The following is a 23,784-nucleotide window of genomic DNA, read 5'->3' as shown; positions in this document are numbered from 1 at the left end:
AATATGATACTGTATCTAAAGCCTAGCTCAAATAGTGTCTTCTGGTAACTTCAAAATAACCTTTTCAACCCTAGCATGTAATCTCCAGTACTTGGGAGGCTGAGACAAGAAGACCAGCCTCACCAATTTAACTAGATTCTCATCAACCTAGCAAGACTCTGTTTCAAAATAAAAAATAAAGCCCGGTGTGGGGGTGCAAGCTTGTAATCCCAGTACTTGGGAGGCTGAGTCAGGAGAATCCAGGTTCGCTGCTAGCCTCAGCGACTTAGGCCCTCCACAACTTAATGAGACCCTGTTTCAAAGTAAAAAATAAAAAATTTGGGCTAGAGGTATAGCTTGTGGGTAGAATGCCCCTGGGTTTAATTCCCCAGTATCACAAAAAGTAAAAAAAAAAAACTAAAAAATAAAAAGGGCTGGGAATGTAGTTTAGAGGTAGAATGCCCCTGGGTTCAATCCCTAGTTAAAAAAATAACATAAGCCGGGCATGGTGGTGCACGCCTGTAATCCCAGTATTTGGGAGGCTGAGACCGGAGAATCACGATTCACAGACAGCCTCAGCTACTTAGTGAGGCCCTCTGCAACTTAATGAGACAGTTTCAAAAATAAAGAATAAAAAATAGGCAGAGGTTATAAGGTCGGGGGTTGAATGCCCTTGGGTTCCATCCCCAGGCCTCCCCCCCCAAAAAAAAAGCTTCTATTTGGATCCCTCCTGCAATAATGAAAACACACCAGCTCTAAGCAGCATCACTAAAACCAAACCAAAGCGGCATGGCAGCGCACGCTTGTAATCCCAGCATTTGGGAGGCTGAGACAGGAGGATCGTGGTTCTCCGACAGCCTCAGCTACTACTTAGTGAGGCTCTTTTGCAACTCAGTGAGACTGTTATGAAATAAAGAATTAAAAAAAAAATTAGGGCTGGGGGTGTAGCTCAGAGGTAGAATGCCCTGGGTTCTATACCCAGTACTGCAAAACAAAAAACAAGAAATCCAGTTTCGTTGGCAAATGGGATGGTCTGGGTACAGGGTTAGGAAATAAATAAAGGTAAAATAGGCAGAAAAGATCATCACCTAGCCAGGTGTGGTGGCGCACCCTTGTAATCCCAGCATTTGGGAGGCTAAGACAGGAGGAGCATGGTTCGTGGACAGCCTCAGCTACTTAGTAAGGTCCTTTGCAACCTAGTGAGACCCTGTTTCAAAATAAAGAATAAAAAATAGGGCAGGGGGTGTAGCTCAGAGGTGGAATGCCCCTGGGCTCCAGTTCCATCCCCAGTACAGCAAAAAAAAAAAAAAAAAAAAAAAAAAGAAAAGAAAAAAGGTCACCACCGAAAGATAGATGCTGGCATCTACCTCTATCAAGTAGTGAGGAGGACGGCTTTTTTTCCTCCTTCCAACCTGTGATTTTTTTTCTTTTTTCAGTACTTGGGATGGAACCCAGGGGCATTCTACCTCCAAGTTGCAGAGGGCCTCACTAAATAGCTGCGGCTGTCCGCGAACCACGATCCTCCTGTCTCAGCCTCCCAAATGCTGAGATTACAAACCTGCGAAATCACGCCCGGCTCTCTAACTTGTGATTTTATATAAATCAGGCTTAATTGTGAGCTGAATTCTTACTCCAACATACCTGTTTCCCCTCCTGTTTTGAATAATCATATGTTGAAAGGTACACATCGTACTTTCAAAATAGTGCGCTTTAGAAGCGAGCTTGCTGCTGAGGGGAGGGAAAGGGCAGTGCCCCTGTCTGAGAGTAAAGCAAGTTGTGCCAGGTGTTTTCGTGCCAGTGACAGGTCAGGCTGGTCATAATTTGCCCCATTTAAAACTCAGATGATTTGCTCTCCCATACACAACAGGGTGAAAATTAGGTATTATGTCTTTGAAGTTATCCAAGAACAGCATTTCTCAATTTGATTCTTTGGACTCGCTCTGGCAGCTTGGCAGGAGCAAAGATCTGTAACAGAAACTGGCTTCAAGGCTGGACATGGTGGCACATGCTTGTAACCCCAGTACTTGGGAGGCTGAGACAGGAGGATGGATGGATCGCAAGTTCCCCTCCAGCCCCAGCTACTTAGTGAGGCCCACTGCAACTTAGTGAGACCTTGTTTCAAAATAAAGAATAAAAATGTGTAGCTGGGAGGTAGAATACAGGCTTGTAATCAGTATACAGGAGGATAGGAGAGGAAGATTGTGATTCGCAGACAGCCTCAACTACTTAGTGAGTGAGGCCCTCTGCAACTCAGTGAGACCCCATTTCAAAAAATAAAGAATAAAAATAGGGCAGGGGCTGTGGCTTGGAAGTTGAATGCCCCTGGGTTCCATCCCCAGACCCCCCCCCCAAAAAATATATATATATATAGGGCTGGAGTTCTAGCTGCTTAGAGGTAGAATGTCCCTGGGTTCCAGCCCTAATACCGAAAAAAAAAAAATAGAGCTGAGGGTATAACTTAGGGGTACAATGACCCTGGTTTCCTTCCCCAGTGCTGAGAAAAGAAAAAAGTAAGATGTCAGTATTTTTAATTTGGGATATTGCACAAAGTATCTTAGTTTGCCAGCTCAGCATAATTGGTGGGTCATGCTTGTAATCCCAGTACTTGAGAAGCTGAGACAGGAAGATCACAGGTTCGTGGCCAGCTTTAGCTACTTAGTGAGGCCCTCTGCAACTTAGTGAGACTCTGTTCAAAATAAAGAATAAAAAATAGGCCAGGCATGGTGGCACATACTTGTAGTCCCAGCATTTGGGAGGCTGGGACAGGAGGATCTGGGTTCACGACAAGCCTCAGGTACTTAGTGAGGTCCTCCTTAGTGACACCCTGTTTCAAAATAAAGAATAAAAAATAGGACTGGGAGTGTAGCTTGGAGGTAGAATGCCCCTGGGCTCAATCCCCAGTATTACAAAATAAATAAAATTTAAAAATTACAAAACAAGGCTGGGTTACAGTTCAGAGGTATAATGTCCTTGAGTTCAGACCACAGTACCACAAAAAGAAAAAAAAAATTAAGAATGACTAGAGGTGATCACACATGGAGGCACAGGCCTGTAAATTGAGAACTTGGGAGGCTGAGACAAAAGGATCACAGGTTGGAGCACAGCCTCAGCAAGTAGTGAGACTCTTATCAACCTAGCAAGACTCAGTTTGAAAATAAAAAATAAGAGCCGGGTGCAGTGGTGCACACTTGTAATCCTAGCATTCGGGAGGCTGAGACTGGAGGACTACGATTGGCAGACAGCCTCAGCTACTTAGTGAGGCTCTTTGGAACTCAGTGAGACCTTGTTTCAAAATATAGAATAAAAAATATGGCTGGAGGTATAGCTCTTATGTAGAAGGCCCCTAGGTTTCATCCTCAGTACCTCAAAAAACAAATAAACAAAACAAAACTGTGGCTGGGGGTATAGCTCAAAGGTAGAACCCCTCTAGGTTCAATTGCCACCAATACACACACACACACACACACACATACACACACAACTTTATTTTGTGGCACTGGGGATGAAACCCAGGGGCATTCTAGAGCTACACCCCCAGCCCTATTTCTTATTCTTTATTTTGAAACAGGTCTCACTGGGTTGCAAAGGGCCTAAGTAGCTGAGGCTGTCCGCAAACTACGATCCTCCCCTGATTCTCTCAGCCTCCCAAATGCTGGGATTACAAGCGTGTGCCACCAAGGCTGGCTCACACACTTTATTTTTGAGACAAGGATCTTATTAAATTGCCCAGGCTGGTATCCAACTTCTGGGCTCAAGTGATTTTCCTATTTCAGCCTCCTGTGTAGCTGGGACTACAGGCATGTGCAACCATTCCTGACAAGGTGTTTTTGTAGGGTCTTTTAGTTTTTTTATTTTTTTACTTTTTTTTGCAGTACTGGGAGTGGAACTCAGAGGGGGTTCTACCTCCCAGCTCCACCCTCCAGCCCTATTTTATTCTTTATTTTGAAATAGGGCCTGAGTGCGAAGGGCCTCACTTTTGTGGTATTGGGGATGGAACCCAGGAGCCTTCTACCTCCAGGATAATATACTCCCAGACCTATTATGTGTGTGTTTGTGTGTGTATGTAATTTCATTTTTTATTTTTGTAGTACTGTGAATGGAACCCAGGGGCATTCTACCTCTGAGCTACACCACAGCCCTATTTTTTATTTTTTTATTTTTTTTTGGGGGGGGTCTGGGGATGGAACCCAGGGACATTTGACATCCGAGCTACACCCCCTGCCCTATTTTTTATTCTTTATCTTAAAACCGGGTCTCACTTAATTGCAGAAGGCCTCACTAAATAGCTGAGGCTGTCCACGAACCACAATCCTCCAGGTCTCAGCCTCCCGAATGCTGGGATTACAAGTGTGCGCCACCACGCCCGGCTTCTATTTTTTATTCTTTATTTTGAAACAGGATCTCACTGAGTTGCAAAGGGCCTCACTAAGTAGCTGAGGCTGTCCATGAACCCAGATCCTTCAGCTGCCTGATGGAGGTACTCAGAGCAGTGAGCCAAAGAAAATCTTATCTGTAGGAGACGAAAGCCAGGTGTAGTGGCACATGTTTGTAATCCCAGCATTTGGGAGGCTGAGACAGGAGAATCACAGGTTCAAGGCCAGCTTCAGCTAGTTAGTGAGGCTCTTTGCATCTCAGTGAGACCCTGTGTCAAAAATAAAGAACAAAGATAGGGCTGGGGATATAGCTCCGAGGTAGAATGCTCCTGCAGCCCCAGTACTTGGGAGGCTGAGACAGTAGGACCGTGGGTTTAAGGCCAGCTTCAGTAACTTAGTGAGGCTATTTCAAAATAAAAAATCAAAAGGCAGCCAGGCATGGTGGCGCACGCTTGTAATCCCCGTGCTTGGGAGGCGGAGACAGGAGGATCGCGCAGGTTCGAAGCCAGCAGCACTGGCTTAAGAGACCCTGGTTAAAAAAAAAAAAAAAATCAAAGGGGCTGGGCTATAGCTTGGAGCTAGAACGTCCCTGGGTTCAATCCCCAGGACAAAAAACACAACACAAAACAAAAACTAAAGTTAACATAGAACCAATGATAAATTCTTGTCATCTGAAAATGTCCTACTCTCTGCCCCCTTTTACTTATCATATTAATACTTTACAACTGCTTGGAGTTTCTTGACCACAGCCTTGCTCTGCCTTTGCTGAAATTGTTGGCCCTTCCACACACCGCTGCCCACCCGGCCACCCGCCCAGCCTTTTCGTTCCCACATACCCTTCGAAGCTCAGTTCATCTGGTTTTCTTGACTTCCATTATTCACTCAGCACTGAGCACCTGTAGTGGGCTGGCAGAGCACAGCCCGGGAGGTGACAGTCAATAATCATTAGATGCTTCAAGGAAACACACACGGTGCTCTGGGGGAGTATGCAGGGAAGTCACACTGGGGACCGGGAGAGATCTCTGAGGAAATCTTTGGCTCAGGTCTAATGGATGAGTAGGAGTTAGCTGAGCAAGAAGGGTGTGTGTGTGGGAGAATCACAGAGGCATCAACAAGTTCAAAAATAAAACACTGAGGCAGAGAGAGCAGCAGGGGAGAACTGAAAAGCAGTCAGTGGCTGGGGATCAGTGCCTAGAAAACCTGCCTGATCACTGTGTTTGGATTTTTTCAGTGCTGGGATGGGCCCGAGGGCCTCACACCCGCTCATCCTCTACCACTGAGCTCAGATCTTCCCCTCCCTACCCGAGGTGGGCCTCGAGCTCGGCCCAAATCCTTCCTTTGTGCATCCTGTTGTGCTACATGTTGTCAGGTCCTAAGTCAATTCTTGAAGGCAGAAGCCACCTTAATTCGATTTTAGGCATGCAATACATCATAAGCAATTGGTTTTATTGAGTCAAACCAAAACCCTGGATTGGAAGTCTTTTTCTTTAGCTTTGCTAGTAAATTGAAGGGTGAAGTTGGGCCTGGATTCCTCAGGAATTTATCAAATCCTTGGTGTCAGCACGGTGTTCTTGGCATATTCCCTTAATCCCAGTACTTGGGTGGCAGAGACAGGAGGATGAGGATCACAGACAGGAGGATGAGGATCACAGTTTCAAGACCAGCTTCAGCAACTGAAGGAGGGGACTTTTAGCAACCTAGGGAAACCCTGTTTCAAAAAATAAAAAGGGAGCAGTTGTGGCGCACGCTTGTAATCTCCGTGCTTGGGAAGCAGAGAAAGGAGGATCGTGCAGGTTCGAAGCCAGCTGTGCTGGCTTAAGAGACCCTGTTTATAAATAAAAATATAAAATAGGTCTGGGAGTGTAGCCCAGAGGTAGAAGGGCATTCAGGAATCCCAGTACCACCAAAATAAATAAATAAAATAATAATAAAAAGTAAAAAATAAAAATAAAAAGGGGGCTGGGTGTGGTGGGGCATGCTTTTAATCTCCCTCTGCTTGGGAAGTGGAGACAGGAGGATAGCGCAAGTTTGAAGCCAGCCGCACTGGCTTAAGAGACCCTGTTTCCAAGCCGGGCATGGTGGTGCACACTTGTAATCCCAGCATTTGGGAGGCTGAGACCAGAGGATGGTGGTTCGTGGACAGCCTCAGCTACTTAGTGAAGCCCTTTGCAACTCAGTGAGACCCTGTTTCAAAATAAAGAATAAAAAATTGGGCAGGGGGTATAGCTTGGAGGTCAAATGCCTCTGGGTTCCAGCCCCAGACCCACACACACAAAAAAAGACCCTGTTTCCAAAAAATAGGTCTGGTAGCGTAGTACGGAGGTACAAGGTCCAGGAACTCCAGTACCACAAAAAAAAAAAAAAAAAAAAAAAGGGGGGGGGGAGTCGGGCATGGTGGCACACACTTGTAATCCCAGTATTTGGGAGGCTGAGAACAGAGGATCACGGTTCGCAGACATCCTCAGCTACTTAGTGAGACCCTCTGCAACTCAGTATGACCTGGTTTCAAAATAAAGAATAAAAAATAGGTCAGGGAGTGTAGCTTGGAGGTCAAATGCTCCTGGGTTCTATCCCCAGACCCGCATAAAAAAAAAAAAAAAAAAAAAAAAAAAAAAAGGCCGGGCATGGTGGCACATGCTTATAATCCCAGCAATTCGGGAGGCTGAGGATGGAGGATCACAGTTGGTAGACAGCCTCAGCCTCTTAGTGAGGCCTTCTACAACTTGACACCCTGTTTCAAAATAAAGAACAAAAAATAGGGCAAGGGGTGCAACTCAGAGGTTGAATGCCCCTGGGTTCCATCCCCAGACCTGACAAAAAATAAAAGGCCTGGGGTGTAGCTCACAGGTAGAACAGAATGGGCTCCTTCTCCAATACCACAAATGTATCCTATGAAAGATGTACTTGATTGCACTCAGACTGTGGGTATGCCTCCTCAGGACAAAATACTTCACCTCAGCAGGCCAAGGTGATAGCTGAGTTAGGGTCAGTCTTAGTTTGTCCTTAATTTGTTAATTTCCTTAAATATTTCAAAGAGAAACGTCATTAAAGTGAGTATACCCGCACTTTATATACTTTGTATTTGGTACTGGATTTTGAACCCAGGACCTCTGTGCTACTCTCCCATCCCTATTTTATTACTTTTTTTGTGATATACTGGGGATTGAACCTTTGAGATACAACACCAGCTTGATTTTTTTTTTGGCAGTACTGGGGAACCCAGGGGCATTTTACCTAAGTAACAGCTGATGCTGTGCTGTCCTTGAACTGTGATCTTCCAGTTTGTCTCCCAAATGCTGGGATTACAAGTGCACACCACCACGCCCGGCTTAAAATACTTTCTTGTCTGTGTGATACTGGGAATTGAATTCAGGGGCATTCTGCCTCTAAGCTAAAACAAACTCTTTAAAAAAATTTTTTTTTTTTGTGGTACTGGGGTTCCTGGAAGCCCTTCTCCTCTGGGCTACACTCCCAGACCTATTTTATACTTTTTAAAATTTGGAAACAGGGTCTCTTAAGCCAGAGAGGCTGGCTTCTAACCTGTACGATCCTCCTGTCTCTGCCTCCCAAGCTTGGGGATTACATGCCTGCACTACCACGCCCGGCTTTTTTCTAAATTTTTTTTTTTGTGTGTGGTACTAAGGATGGAACCCAGGGATTTTTCTACCTCTGAGCTACATTCCTAGACCTATTTTATACTTTATTTGGAAACAGGGTCTAAGTTGCTGAGAGCCTCACTAAGTAGCTGGGGCTGGCTTTGAACCTGTGTGATTCTCCTGTCTCAGCCTCCCAAGAGCTGGGATTACAAATGTGTGCCTGACTTCCTTTCTAAATATTAAATAGGGCTGCCGGGCATGGTGGCGCACGCTTGTAATCCCAGCATTCGGGAGGCTGAGACCTGGAGGATCATGGTTCGCAGACAGCCTCAGCTACTTAGTGAGGCCCTCTGCAACTTTGAGACCCGGTTTCAAAATAAAGAATAAAAATAGGGTAGGGGGTGTAGCTCGGAGGTCAGATGCCCCTGGCTTCCATCCCAAAACCTGCAAAAAAAAAAAAAAAAAAAAAAAAAAAGGGTTTTACTAAATTGCTGAGGCTGGCCTCAAATCTGTGATCCTCCTGTTTAAGCCTCTGAAGTATTGGGATTCCATGGATGGGCCACCATGCCTACCTAACATCCTGGAGCTGAGTTAAAGGGGGAAGGTGACCGAGTACCAGAAAACAAACGCCAACTTTATTCACACAATAGGATCAGAAAGGGTTTCCAAATTCTCAGAAGAAAACTAACAAACGCAGGACATCACATCTACTGTTCAGATGGCTTTCTGCGGCATGCTGAGGGCCATCCAGGACGAGTGCTGTCAGAGCTGCTGTTAAGAATTCTTTTCACTTAGGGGAGTTTCGCTCAGTTCCTCAGACAGACGACTGAAAGGATATTCCTCTAAGAAGCTCTTGATGTACTGAGAAAAATCTATGGGAAAAAGAGACTGGCCTCTCAAATTTAAGAGAAACCATTAACAACCTATCTGTTTTTCTCAGATGTTCTGCCAGAGCACTGTATGAAGAATCCTTTTCCATCCCCACCCCGTGCTGGTGCCAGTACTCGAGCAGGCGGTTCTGGCGCTGTTCTGGCTCCGCTCCTGATCTGCTGGTGGTAGTAGGCGTGTTTTCTGGCAGCTGCAGCAGCTTGATGGGGGAGGCAGGGGCCGCCTACAAATCACCTCTTCTTGAAGCCGTATTTTTTGCGTTCATAGAAGAGGTCTGTTTTGGAGCTCCCCAAATTGACAATTTTGGGACAACCGTCTCTCTGGAAAACAGAATAGAGAACTGGTAAATCTTAGCCTGACTCAAAAAGGAATTTTGTGTGAGACTGGAGATTGGACCCAGTGGTTCTAACTCCAAGCAACATCTTCAGCCCTTTGTGTGTGTGTGTGTGTTTTTTTTTTTTTTTGGGGGGGTGGTACTGGGAATGTAACCCACGGGCATACTACCTCGGAGCTATACCCCCAGCCCTATTTTTTATTCTTTTTATTTTCATTTATTTATTTTTTGGTGGTACTGGGGTTCCTGGATGCCTTTCTACTTCTGGGCTACACTTCTAGACACCTATTTTTTGTATTTTTATTTGGAAACAGGGTCTCTTAAGCCAGCAAGGCTGGCTTTGAACCAGTGCAGATCCTCCTGTCTCCGCCTCCCAAGCCTGGGGATTACAAGTGTGCGTCACCACACCCGGCTCTTTTTATTTTTTTTTATTTTTTAGGTGGTACTGGGGATGGAACCCTTCTACCTCTGGGCTACACTCCCAGACCTATTTTATATTTTTATTTGGAAACAGGGTCTCTTAAGCCAGCGAGGCTGACTTTGAACCTGGGCGATCCTCCTGTCTCTGCCTCCCAAGCGCGGGGATTACAAGCGTGCGCCACCACGACCGGCTCTTTTTATTTTTTTGAAACAGGGTCTCACTGAGTTGTGAAGGGCCTAAGTAGTTGAGGCTGTCCATGAACCACAATCTTCTGGGTCTCTACCTGTTTCAAAAATAATAAAGCCAAGCCGGGTGTGGTGGCGCACGCTTGTAATCCCTGCGCTTGGGAGGCTGAGACAGGAGGATCACACAGGTTCAAAGCCAGCCTCAGCTACTTAGTGAGGCTCTCAGCAACTTAGTGAGACCCTGTTTCCAAATAAAGTATAATAGAGGTCTGGGAGTATAGCCCGGAGGTAGAAAGCCTCTGGGTTTCACCTCCAGTACCACCAAAAAAAGGAAAAGAGCTGGGCGTGGTGACGCACACTTCTATTCTCAGCATTTGGGAGGTTGAAACAGGAGGATCATGGTTCATGGACAGCCTTAGCTACTTATTGAGGCCCTTTGCAAATCAGTGAGAGCCTGTTTCAAAATAAAGAATAAAAAATAGGGCTGGGGTGTAGTTCAGAGGTTGAATGCCCTGGGTTCAATTCTAGTACTGAAAAAAAAAAAAAAAAAAAGAGAGAGAGAAAGGTGTGGGGATATATAGTTCAGTAGTAGAACTCTTGTCTGACCCCTGTGTGGACCTAAGTTCTATATGCAGCACCAAACCAAAACTGCAATAACAACAATGAAATAACAGCAAGAACTAAGAAAGAGTCAAAGGCATTAATATGAATGCTGCGCCATAAAAGTACAAATTAAGTTGGGCATGGTGGTGCATTCCTGTAATCCTGGTACTTGCGAGGCTGAGATAGGATTGGAGGTTCCAGGACATCCTCAGCAAGTAGTGAGACTCTTATCAACCTAAGGAGACCCTGTTTAAAAAAAATTAGCCAGGCGTGCTAGCACATGTTTGTAATTCCAGTACTTGGGAGGCTGAGATGGGAGGATCTGGGCTTGTGGCCAGCCTCAGCTACTTAGTGAGGACCTCAACAACTTAGTGAGACCCTGTTTCAAAATAAAAATTAAGGCTGGGTGTGGTGAGGCACCCATGTAATCCCCACGCTTGGGAGGCTGAGACAGGAGGATCACACAGGTTTGAAGCCAGCCTCAGCTACTTAGTGAGGCTCTCAGCAACTTAGTGAAACCTTGTTTCCAAATAAAATATAAAATAGAATTGGGAGTATAGCCCGAAGGTAGAAAGCCACTCGGTTCCACCCCCAGTACCACCAAAAACAAATAAATAAACAAATAAACAAACAAACAAATAAATAAAACATAATAAAATATAAGCTGGATATGGTGGCACACGCTTGTAATCCCAGTACTGGGAGGCTGAGACAGGAGGATTGCAGGTTTGTAGCCAGCCTCAGCTACTTAGTGAGACCCTGTTTCAAAATAAAGAACAACTAAAATGGAACTGGAGATGTAGCTCAGAGGTAGAATGCCCCCAGGTTTAAGCAGCAGCAGCAGCACCCCTCCCCACAACACTGGGGGTAAATAAAGCTCAGAGGTAAAATACCAATGTCCACAGATATCCATGACTCCTGGCTATTCTTGGGCTTTGAGGACTAGAAATGAGGACAGTCATCTTAGCTTACTGGCCTAATTACCGTATAAATTATGAAAGCTGCAGGAAGAAGAGCATAATGGGGTAACTTGTTGTAGGCAGATTTCTGCATAGGAAAAAGCCATGGAACTTAATCCACATGATCTGTAAGAAGGCGATGCTGGGTCACGTCACTGGACTGCCTTGTGTTCCCTGGAAACTAGTGCTGAGTAAACGTGAGTGAGGTGCCATCTCAAGTATCCTCAAAGCATTCCCGGATCATGTGAAAGACGGGAAGGGACGTCTAGAGTAATTCCCAGGACAGGTGAGGCGCAGGGACCCAAAGGCATCAGGTCGCGCACCCCAGACAGCAATTAACATTTATTAAACATTCTCTGGTTGCATGCTTATGCCAGATCCAGACTCTAGCTATAACCATGTAAAAGTTCACGGAAGCGCTGTCCTTAAAATGAATATAGAGCCAGCGTAAGTATCTTCTTGTCACTACTTAGACTCGAATTACCAACACAGACTATGTATCAGACACTCTTTAAGAGGAACTTTCTTTTTCCCTTGGTACCGGGGACTGAATTCAGGGCCATCTACCTCTGAGCTACACTCCCAATCCCCTTCTTAAATTTTTTTTCTTTTTGAAATGGTCTTACTAAGTTTTCAAGTCTCACTAAGTTGCTGAGGCTGGACTTGAACTTGTGTTCTTCCTGTCTTATCCTCCCAAGTACTGGGATTACAGGTGTGCACCATCATGCCTGGCTGGGCGATCACCTATGATAAGATGCCAGGGCATCACCAAGACTAGTGCACCACGTTTGCACAACCAGTCAGGTCAAGCAAGACCTGAGAAAAGAGGCACCAGCAGAACCAAGGTTCCACCCCACGATGGGCAGTCTAGCTCTGCGTGACCAGATCCAAGCCACAGAGAATAGGAGCCAGAAGTGAGAAAGGAGAAGGTTCAAGCCATCAACTGAAATTATGTTCTTGTTACTTAATCTATGATCTTTCTCACTTCCCCAAATAACGAAAAAAATTTTTTGGTGGTATTGGGGATTAAATCTAGGGGTGTTCTACATCTAAGCCACACCTCCAGCCATATTTTATTTTTTGTAGTACTGAGGATTGAACCCAGGGGGCATGCTATCTTTGATCTACACCCTGAGGCCTAGTTTATTTTTAATTTTTTTTTTTTTTTTTTGCAGTACTGGGGGTGGAACCCAGGGAGCTACACCCCAACCCTATTTTTTATTTTTATTTTTTGGCGGTACTAGGGATGGAACCCAGGGGTATCCTGCTTCCAAGCTACACCCTAGCCCTATATTTTATTCTTTATTTTGAAATAGGGTCTCGCTGAGTTGCAAAGGGCCTTAGTAAGTAGCTGAGGCTGACGGTGAACTGTAATCCTCGTCTCAGCCTCCCAAATGCTGGGATTACAAGCGTGTGTCACCACGCCCAGCTTTTTTATTTTATATTTTATTTTTTTGTGGGACTGTGGATGGATCCCAGGGGGAGTCTACCTTTGAGCTACACCCCTGGTCCTATTTTTTAGTCTTTTTATTTTGTGAAACAGGGTCTCATTTAGTTGGAAAGGCCCTCGCTAAGTAGCTGAGGCTGTCCGTGAACCGTGATCCTCTGGTCTCTGCATCTAGAATGCTGGGGTTACAAGTGTGTGCCACCACACCTGGCTTGCCAGGCTTTTTAAAATGTTTGAAACAGGCTGGGCATGGTGGCACATGCTTATAATCCCTGCACTTGGGAGGCTGAGATAGGAGGATCACACAGGTTCGAAGCTAGCCTCAGCTACTTAGTGAGGCTCTCAGGAATTTAGTGAGACCTTGTTTCCAAATAAAGTATAAAATAGGTCTGGGAGAATAGCCTGGAGGTAGAAATGCCCCCGGGTTCCACCCCTAGTACCAGAAAAATAAATAAATAAATAAAAATTTTTAAATAGGGTTTCACAGCCGGGCACGGTGGCGCAAACTTGTAATCCCAGTACTTGGGAGACAGGAAGATTGCAGGTTAAAAACCAGCCTTGGCATCTTAGCAAGGCCCTCTGAACTTAGTAAGACCCTGTTTCCAAATAAGAAATGAAATCAGAGCTGGATGTGGTAGCGCACGCTTGTAATCCCAGTACTTGGGAGGCTGAGATGGAGGATTTCAAGTTCATGGCCAGCCCCAGCTTCTTAGTGAGACTGTCCACAACTTATTGAGAACCTGCTTCCAAATAAAGTCTAAAGAATAAGCTGGGTGTGGTGGTGGACACTTGTAAACTCAGTTCTTGCGAGGCTTAAAAAGGAGAATCACGAGTTCAAGGCCAGTCTCAACTACTTAGTGAGGTCCTCTGCAACTTGGTAAGACCTTGTTTCCAAATAAAGAATAAGAAATAGGGTTGTGGGTATAGTCTGGAGGTAGAATGCCCTTGAGTTCCATACTTCCATCCCCAGCACCACAAGAAAAAAAAAAAAAAAAGGCTGAGTAGTCCTGAGGCAGAATGCCCCTGATTCAATCTCCAGTACCACATACCACACAAACCCTACTTAATCCTGTGTGGTGGTACAAGGCTCTAATTCCAACACTTGGGAGGCTGAGATAGGAGGATTGTAGATTCAAGACTAATCTCAGTAACTTAGCAAGATCCTCCCTCAAAATAAAAAAAAAAAATAAGGTAATAAAGCTGCGAGTATAGCTCAGAGATAGAAAGCTCCTGGGTTCAATCCAGCATATGTGAACACATACAAACTCCCAATCTAACAAAGTTATTGTGAGGATTAGGGAGGTATCATGTACAAACTCTCTACTCTTTGTACATGGGAATATGAAGAGTTAAATATACTCCGCCTTATCCTAGATTAGGTAATCATGTACTCTGTTGGCCTCATGGGACTATATTATACTTCTCTTCACCCAGAAACCTCCTGCCAGTACTAACCTGAAGAACAAGGGTAAAACTTGACTTTGGCACAGATATACAAGCCCTCTTTTTTGGCTTTTGGCTCTGAGAATTGAACAAAAATAACTATGCTCTGCCTCTACACAATGTCAAAGGACACAAATATGAGGAAGTCCCACAATCAATTCTGCAATATTAAATAAAGGCTCTCCTGGTGCAGAGCTATAAGCCTGTAACTGCAGCTACCAGGAGCCTGAGTCAAGAGGAACACAAACTCAAGGCTAGTCTGTGTAACTTAGATGATGCTGGAAAATAAAAAATGAAAAAAAAAAAAAAAAAAAAAAAACAACAGGTGTGGTTTTGTAACTTAGTGATAGAACACCTCTGAGCTCAATCCTCATATGGGGGTGGTTGAAGGGAAAGCATTCTTTCACCACTTAATGCTCAAATCAATTTGCATGATCTCAGATTCAATTCTGTCACCACACCCACTGAAACAGTACTTAATGATAGTAGTCTGAAGAGAAGGCTACTGAGTGGCTATTACACACCATGCACTGTGTTAGAACCTACAAATGCAGGATGTTGTTTCTGAGTATGAATAATCACACTGAGACATCAAAGAAAGAGAGAGGGCTCTCCAAATTGCTGGTGTGGACAGAGATTTGCTAGTCTTGCATTTCTGCCCTTGATGCAAAATAACTACTGCTTTATACTGGACTCCACCCAGGTTGGCTCAAAGTAGTTGGAGAAATTATAACTTAGGTGACTAGCTGAACATAGTAATCTCCAAAGACCAGAGGAAATTGCTGTGGATGGCAAAGTGTTACAAAACAAAGAGAGCAAAGGTCAGGTGGAAAGTTCTGTATATACTCACATCCTTCTCCTGTATGGTACACTCTTTACAATAATAGGCATCAGAGACTCCAGGGCCTCCACAGATCACACAGCGCCCCTGGTAAGAGCCGTAGTTACACTCATCACATATGCGCACCAGGGTGCAGGGACGCACGTAGGAATCACAGATCACACACTTGCCATCACCTATAAGGAAAAGAGAATAGGGTCATGTTCACTAGCAAGCACTTTCTCAAGTTCTTTGCCATTCTCTTGTGGGGAAATAGCCTTTTTTTTCTAGAGGGGAAGAAGTACTGGAGATCAGACCCAGAGCCTCAGGCACGCTAGGAAAACCCTCCACCACAGAGTGATTATCTCCAGCCCTTTTAAATTTTACTTGAGAAAGGATATTGCTGAGTTTCCCATGTTGGCATCAAACTTGTGATCTTCCTGCCCCAACCTTCCAAGTGCCTGGGATTATAGGTATATCCCCAGCCTTTTTTTTTTTTGGTACTGGGGATTGAACCCCCAGCCATTCTACCTCCAAGCCACACTTCTTCCCTTTAATTATTTGGAATAAGGTCCTAAAAATTGCTGCTTTTGGCTTCAAACTTGTGATCCTTCTGTCTCAGCCTCTCAAGTACTGGAATAACAAGTATGTGCCACCCTAGTATTTTTTTTTTGTGTGTGTGTTTTATACTGGAGATTGAACCCAGGGGCATTCTACCTCCAAGCTATACTCCCCAGCCCAATTTCATTTTTTATTTTGACACGGATTCTTGGTAGGTTGTTGAGAGTCTACTTGGCGAGGATGTCTCTGAATCTGTAATCCTCCTTATCTTAGCCTCCCAAGTACTGGGATTACAGGCATGAGTTACAAACACCTGGCATCTTCAACTCTTTTGGGGACAGGATCTTGCCTCAAATTTTAAATCCTCTTGCTCTAGCCTCCTGAGTAGCTAGGATTGATTACTATATACAGTATATTCCAAGTTCCAGTTCCCCTTCCCCTTTTTGTGGTACTGAAGATTGATCTTAGGGACATTCTACCCCTGAGCTACACCCTCAGCCCTATTTCTGTTTTATTTGAAACAGGTTCTAAGTTGCAGAGGGCCTCACAAGTAGCTAAGATGGCTGTGAACCTGCAATCTTCCTGTCTCAGCCTCCCACGAACTGAGATTACAAGCGTGTACCACCACACCCAACTCCAACTGTATTTTTAAATTTTATTTTGAAACAGGGTCTAAGTTCCTGAGGCTGGCCTTGAATCTTAGATCCTCTGGCCTCAGACTCCCAAGTACTGGGAATACAGGCCTGAGCCACAAAGCTTGGTTTCTAGTCTTCATCTGACAGTTACTTTGGGGCCCTCCTTGACTAGGGCATCACACAATTTGCTTATCCAGTGTCCATCTCATTCCCTTCAACATGCAGAAAAAAGGTATCATTTAACATATGTTAAGTGCTTAGAACAGCACCTGAGAGATTATTTCTATAAATTGCTAATAAAAAACTGTGTGTACTGGGAGCGTTCATGCGAGTCTGTCAATTCTTGTCTAAATATTTTCTTAAACCCAAATATAATGTTTGTTTAAAATATTGGAGTGGGGAGATGGAGAGCCTTTGATTGCAGGATGGCATTCAGTTTCACAGTCATGCACATCTGGTGGCTCCTCAGAAATGCCTGCTGATGTCTCCACAAAAGCTGAGTGGGAAAGAATAGGGTGTTGGAAGGGTGTGTTCCACTCACATTTTTCACACAGTCTTCCGATGGCTGTAAGACCAAAGACAGGAAAGAATACGATTATTATTAAGGTTCTGACGAAATGGGGATGTACATCCGGGAGGCGAGTGTAGGGACAGGCGCAAAGGCTGCAGCGGGGATGGTCATATTATTACCTTAATTTTTTTTTTGGGGGGGGTACTGGGGTCTGAACCCAGGGGCATTCTACCTCTGAGCTACACCCCTAACCCTATTTTTTTTAAATTCTCTCTTTTGAAACAGGGTCTCACTAAATTGCGGAGAGCCTCACTAAGTAGCTGAGGCTGGCCAAGTACTGGGATTACAAGCGTGGACTTCCATGCTCAGCTTCCCATAAATTTCACTGTGAACGAAACCCACAGCCTGGCGCACCCTCGTAGGTCCCGGGTAATCTGAGACCGATCTTTCCAGACGTGGCCCAGACGCACTTCCTCGCCCTATGTTTTTCAGAGGCCGCGAACCCGAGCGCTCCTTCAATACCCTGAGACGTGGAGGCGGGAAACGTGGCGCCTTCAAGGAAAGGCCGTAAAGATGGGAACCCCTCGGCTCTCAGGCCCGAATACTATTCCCACCCAGACAGCCGGGGGAAGGACGCCGCCTCACCAACGCCAGCCTGTTTGCGACAAAAGATCAAATCCGGATGATGTTTAGCCATAACTCCCGCTCAAGTCCGCTACCGGAAGACTGGGGAACTTCCGTCCGACCTTTACCCCTCACGGCCCTGCCTTCGCGTCACTCTGATTGGTCCTCGAGGCTCCTGTCAGCGCTTACGCAATCGCGTCAAATCCCGCTAGCTCTCGCGCGAGTTTCCAGAGCCAGGTCTCTGCAGCTCATGAAAGTCTTAAAAATAAAAATCACTTTTCCAGACAGGTGGCACAGATAATGGAAATGTACTTTGGGATAGAATACGTTTATGTCAGTGTTTACTCCTGTCGGCGGGTTTTCTCTGGTGCCGAGGATGAACCTAGGGCCTCGCGCACTCTTCCAGGGTTTTTATGCAGCTCTTTCCTGTCGGGCGTCCGTTTTGACACCGGAGCTCCGCCCACTGCCCTGCGCGCTCAGCTCGCGCGCCTCTCGGGAGGCCACGCCCTTTCCGTGACGTAAGCCTCTGGCCACGCCCCACGCGGGCTTTAAAGGCGCCTTGTGGCACGTCACTTTCACGCGACCTCATCTTTGTCAGTGCACAAAATGGCGCCTTACAGCCTCCTGGTGACCCGGCTGCAGGTGAGCAGGCTCAGGGCAACCTGGGTTCGCGGGGGCGGGGTGCCTCCTACTGTGCCTGCGGCGGTGGGCGAGGCGAGGCGAGGCGGGACCGAGCTCGGGCCGATTTTTCCCGTCCGGGTCGGCGTGGCGGGCCCAGGGCCGGTGCCCGCTCCTGCGCTGCCCTAGGTCAAGGCGTCCCCGGCACCGACGGCTCCCCTGGCCCAGTTCCCGCCCCGGAAAAGTGTGGGTCTACACCGGGGCGGCCCGGAGACGAGCGCAGGCATCTCTTCGTCCTTTCTGAGGACCTCGCCTCCCGTTCCCCTAGGGTGTTTTTTTGTCCCTCAAGGTGAGGACAAGGTGACTGGGGGTCGCGGTGGCTGTGGAGCCCGCTAGGCCCAGGGCCCGACGCCTTCGCTCCCCTCTCAGCAGCACAGGCTGGTCAGCCGGGTGCATCTCCAGCTGGCAGGCCTGTCGCCTGGAGAAGCTAGTACCGTATATCACCTAATGAGGACTCTGCGGAGCAAGGCCGGGGATGGGAGGATGTTCTTCCAGGCCCCCCGTCGTAGCAAATAGCCATGATGAGTTTCTCACCTTTGCATCCGATTTTAAAACTTTTATTGGCGTCTAATATCACTTGATTCACAGAATCGTCTAGTGAGAGAGATGTGAGGTTATTTTCCTCGTTTGCTAGGTAGCAGAAATGCAAGACGTAGATGAAAGTTCCAGCTCTCAGAGTGTCACCGAAGCACTGGGGCTGAGCCACGACCCTCCTACCCGCGGTTTCCGTCAGCCTGCGCTCGCAGGACTTTCCGAGCCGGGGTGTGGTCATTTGAATTCATATTTGTGAGTGCGCAGAAAGCAGTTAATGTGAGTCCAAGACTAGTTGTTTTTCAAATACTAGGTGGCTTAGCCGGGCGTGGTGGCGCACGCTTGTAATCCCAGTGCTTGGGAGGCTGAGACAGGAGGATCGCACGGGTTCGAAGCCAGCCTCAGCTACTTAGTGAGGCTCTCAGCAACTTAGTGAGACCCTGTTTCTAAATAAAATATAAAATGGGTCTGGGAGTATAGCCTGGAGATAGAGAGTCTCTGGGTCCACCCCCAGTACCACCAAAACCAAACCAAACCAAATACTAGGTGGCCTATTCCCCACCTCCTGTAAGGAGGCCCTACGGTTTGACCTTGACTCTCCTGTTAGGAGCTGTCTAGAAAATTGACTGTCAGATGGTTTTTCACTAACTTGAAAACTCGACCAAGGTGTTATATTCAGAAGCTCAATGTTAAGTATGTATTTTTGTTAATAAAAATAAAGCAAGAATCTCTAGACATTTTCTGTCAACCTTTTAGCATTAACTTTTTCAGTCTTATTTCTCAAGTGGCAATACTTTGATGATAAAATTAATAAAAGTTATATGCTGTACTCTCAGAAAGCATTGTTATGTGAAGTTATTTTTCATTGCATTGCTTAAGTTTTAACAAAGAAGTAAATCATTTATCTGAGAATACTTGTCTCCATTTTGGGCAAAAGCAAGGGACTTGCACTTAATTATCTCTAAAGGCCTTTTGATTCTCCAGGTAAATAATGTGGAAATTGTTGATTATTTCTGACTAATGTTCTATGACTAAGGTCAAGAAATATTACTAGTTAGAAAAAAAGTGACTTATTGAGCTGGGAAGAAAGGAATAAGTGTCACACTTTTTTTTTTTTTTTTTTTTTTTTGGCGGGTCTGGGGATGGAACCCAGGGGCATTCGACCTCCGAGCCACACCCCCTGCCCTATTTTTTATTCTTTATTTTGAAACCGGGTCTCACTGAGTTGCAGAGGGCCTCACTAAGTAGCTGAGGCTGTCCGCGAACTGCGATCCTCCGGGTCTCAGCCTCCCGAATGCCGGGATTACAAGCGTGCGCCACCACGCCCGGCTTAGTGTCACACATTTTTAAACGGAAAAGGATCCAGGAAAGTATGGGTGTTTGCATGGTGTAGAAAGAAATCTGGGCTGTAGTTCATGCTGTACTGTGATCTTGTGACCTTGAGCATGTAACTTCAATCCTTATCTGTTATTTGGAGCTCTCTAAGCAAATGTTTATCTGCTACTTGGATTGCTATAAAGTAATAAGCAAGTACAAGGTATTTCAACCTTGTAGTTCAACCTCCTCTTCTATAGGTGGAGAATGTAAGACTTTGAGAGCCTAAGTGACTCCAGCAGCAGAGTCCAGGACTAAAGATTGCCTTGCGTATTCATTCAGCTAAGATGAAGGAACAGTACTGGGTGCTTTGCATTATACCACATTGCTTCCCAATAGCCAGATTCTCACGTAATGACCAGCTAACACGGTCTTCTCAGAACCTCTTACATTTACCTATTTTTTTTGGGGGGGTACTTGGGATGGAACCCAGGGGCATTCTACCGTCGAGCTGTACCCCCAGCCCTATTGTTTATTCTTTCTTTTGAAAAATGTTCTAAGTTGTAGAGGGCCTCACTGAGTAGCTGAGGCTGGCGGCAAACCGTGATCTTCCTGTCTTGGCCTCCCAAATGCTGGGATTACAAGCCTGCGCCACCACGCCCAGCTCATTTACCTCTCCTTAATGAGGTACTTTAAGTGATGATTACCACCTTAGTAGTGACTTCATAGAACCTTGTTGATGCAATCTCAGTCCATTTCTGTTTCACGTATTTCTAGAACACCCATTACTTCAGAAAATTGATAAGTAAGGAAGACAGTGCCTGTCCTCATGGAGTGTCCACTGTGTTCTAATACGTCCTATCTCACAGGGCCTTGGAAATCTTTCTGAGCAAAAATAATTTTTTTTCTGCACTGGTCTAAAGAGAGAAGATGAGAGAATGATGGCAATTACTATTGCCAATAAAAGTATCTAACATTTACTTTACAGTGTGCCGATAATAGCACATGGCTGGGATATGGCAGGTGTGTTAGCCTCATTTTATAGCTGAAGAAAGGGCTAGAGGGGAAACATAGTATAATGGTAGCATGGACTTGGGGCTCAGAATGCCCAAGTTTGAATCCTGGTGCTAATAATGAGTAACTGTGACTTAAAGCCCATTATTCAGCCTCTCTGGGCCTGTCTCATCTGTAAGGTACTATAAAAATAATATATAAGATTTTTCTCCCTCCCCTCTTTTTTGGTGGGGTGTATATGTGTGTGAGTGTGGTACTAAGGCCATTCTACCTCTGAGTTACACCTAAAGCCCCCCCCACTTTGTTTTTTTGTTTTGTTTTGTGGCGCTGGCTGGGGGTTGAACCCAGGGGGATTCTACCTCCGAGCTCCACCCCCAGCCCAAATTTTTTATTCTTTTTTTTTTTTTTTTTTTTTTTTTTGGTGGTACTGGGGATGGAGCCCTTCTACCTCTGGGCTACACTCCCAGACCTATTTTATATTTTTATTTGGAAACAGGTATTCTTTATTTTTTAAACAGAATCTCTCACTAAGTTGCAGAGGACCTCACTAAGTAGCTGAGGCTGGCTGCGAACCTGGATCCTCCTGTCTCAGCCTCCCAAGTACTGGGATTACAAGTGTACCCAGCTCCTATTTATTTATTTATTCTTTCATTATTCTTTCATTTATTTATTTTTTGCAGTACTGGGATGGAACCCAGGGGCATTCTACCTCCCAGCTACACCCCAGCCCTAGTTTTTATTCTTTATTTTGAAACAGGGTCTCACTGAGTTGCAAAGGGCCTCACTAAGTAGCTGAGGCTGGCCTCAAACTGGGATCCTGTCTCAGTCTCCCAAATGCTGGGATTACAAGCGTGTGACACAACACCCGGCTTCTGGCTTGTTTTTCATTTTGAAACAGGGTCTCATTAAGTTGCTGAGAGCCTTGCTAAATTGCTAAGGCTGGTCTTGAACCTGTGATCCTTCTGTCTCAGCCTGCCAAGTACTGGGATTATAGGCATGGTAGCACACACCTGTAATCTCAGTACTTGGGAAGCTGATACAGGAGAATTGCAGGTTTGAGGCCAGCCTCAGCAACTTAGAGAGACCTGTTAACAAAAAAAAAATGAATAAATAAAAAGGTTTGGAGCCGGGCGTGGTGGCGCAGGCTTGTAATCCCCGCGCTTGGGAGGCGGAGACAGGAGGATCGCGCAGGTTCGAAGCCAGCCGCACTGGCGTAAGAGACTCTGTTTCCAAAAAATATAAAAAAATAGGTCTGGGAGTGTAGCCCAGAGGTAGAAGGGCTTCCAGGAACCCCAGTACCACACACACACAAAAAAAGGTTTGGGGGTGTAGCTCAGAGGTAGAATGCTCTGGGTTTGATCCCCAGTGTGTATATATCCTCTCTCTCTCTCTCTCTCTCTCTCTCTCTCTCTCTCTCTCTCTCTCTCTCTCTCACACACACACACACACTATTTTTATTGGTGTATTGTAATAATACAACATAATGAGATTCGAGTGATGCAGTCATACCTGCACAAAAAAATTTTCGGTGTATTCCCCTTTTACCCCCTACCCAGTATATCTTTTTTATACATGTAATAGTTGCAAAGTGTTTATTTATTTTGCAGTACTGGGGATGGAATCCAGGAGCATTGTGTTTAGAACCTTGCTGGTACCTCCTAGTAAATGCTAGTTAAGATAAATTTGCAGAGGGCCTTATCACTAGTTGTTGGCACATGTGATTTTTTTTTTTTTTTTTGCAGTACTTGTATTGGAACCCAGGGGCATTGTGCCTCCAAGCTATACCCCCCCAGCCTCATTTTTTATTCTTTATTTTGTTATTTTTTATTTTTATTTTTTGGTGGTACTGGAGTTCTTGGAAGCCCTTCTACCTCCGGGCTACACTCCCAGATTCATTTTTTATACTTTTTAAAATTTGGAAACAGGGTCTCTTAAGCCAGCTTCGAACCTTCACGATCCTCCTGTCTCCGCCTCCCAAGCGTGGGGATTACAAGTGTGCACCACCACGCCCGGCCACCTTTATTCTTTATTTTAAAACAGAGTCTCAATAAGTTGTGGAGGGCCTCACTAAATAGCTAAGGCTCTCCTCGAACCTGCGATTCTCTTGTCTCAGCCTCCCAAGTACTAGGATTACAAGGGTGCGCCACCACCCCTGGCTTGGCAGATGTGATTTAGATCTGCACATTTCAGATCCCCAAGCCTGAGGGCTAGCAACTGGCACTCTACTGTGACCTTTTGGCTTCAAGACTCAGTCTTGGACGAGGTACCACTTATACTGTGTAACTGGAGAACAGTGCTAGATCAAACACGTACTGATGTTTGACAGTACCTGCCACCAGATAGAACAATTAGAAACAGTGAAGAAACTAGGAGGATTTTTTTTTTTTTCATTACTGGAGTGGAACCTAGGGGCATTCTACTTCCAAGCTACACTCCCAGTCCAATTTTTTATCCCTTATTTTGAAACAGGGTCTCATTGAGTTGTGGAGAGCCTCACCAAGTAGCTGAGGTTGGCTGCAGATCTGCAGTCCTTCTGTCTTAGCCTTCCAAGTACGGTATTACAAGGGTACGCCACCATGCCTGGCTGGAAATTATTTTTTAAAGCTCTGTTTACACTCTGGTTTCCAGCCATTAGAAGCATATGACTAGGGATACGAGGGGTGGGAATGTGGCGTGGCTTTAACTGAGATGGTTAGCGAAGAGCTCCCAAATGATGTAACACTTGAACTGAGACTTGAGGCTAGGGCAGCTGTTCAGCATTTTAGAGAAGAGACTACAAGTAGAAAGAGCAGTAGGTACAAAGCGCTGGTGATAGGTATGAACTGAGTGTGTTGAGGAGCCTTAGGAGGGAAGGGTCCAAACAGGAGG

The 23,784-nt window shown here is 45.5% G+C and overlaps 2 protein-coding genes across 2 annotated transcripts in view; one reads left to right on the top strand and one right to left on the bottom strand.

Moving 5' to 3' along the window:
• Window positions 1–9,066: 9,066 nt before the first annotated feature.
• On the bottom strand, window positions 9,067–17,452 carry PHF5A (PHD finger protein 5A; the record flags this gene model as incomplete). Its single annotated transcript, XM_080705225.1, has 4 exons — window positions 9,067–9,156; window positions 15,079–15,245; window positions 16,786–16,809; window positions 17,401–17,452. 4 exons carry the CDS (start codon window positions 17,450–17,452, stop codon window positions 9,067–9,069), a joined length of 333 nt encoding a protein of 110 aa, XP_080561351.1.
• Window positions 17,453–17,970: 518 nt separating this feature from the next.
• ACO2 (aconitase 2) overlaps window positions 17,971–23,784 on the top strand; it is a gene marked incomplete at its 3' end in the record, with an annotated part of 48,705 nt that continues 42,891 nt past the window's right edge. Inside the window, exon 1 of the mRNA XM_080705057.1 lies at window positions 17,971–18,021. Coding sequence (XP_080561183.1) covers window positions 17,986–18,021 — 36 coding nt within the window. The 5' untranslated portion in view covers window positions 17,971–17,985. The remainder of the gene's footprint in view (window positions 18,022–23,784) is intronic.

This window comes from Muscardinus avellanarius, assembly GCF_963383645.1.
Source record: "Muscardinus avellanarius genome assembly, chromosome: 11".
Classification (NCBI taxonomy): Eukaryota; Metazoa; Chordata; class Mammalia; order Rodentia; family Gliridae; genus Muscardinus; species Muscardinus avellanarius.
This window is presented reverse-complemented; position numbering and strand designations above follow the sequence as displayed.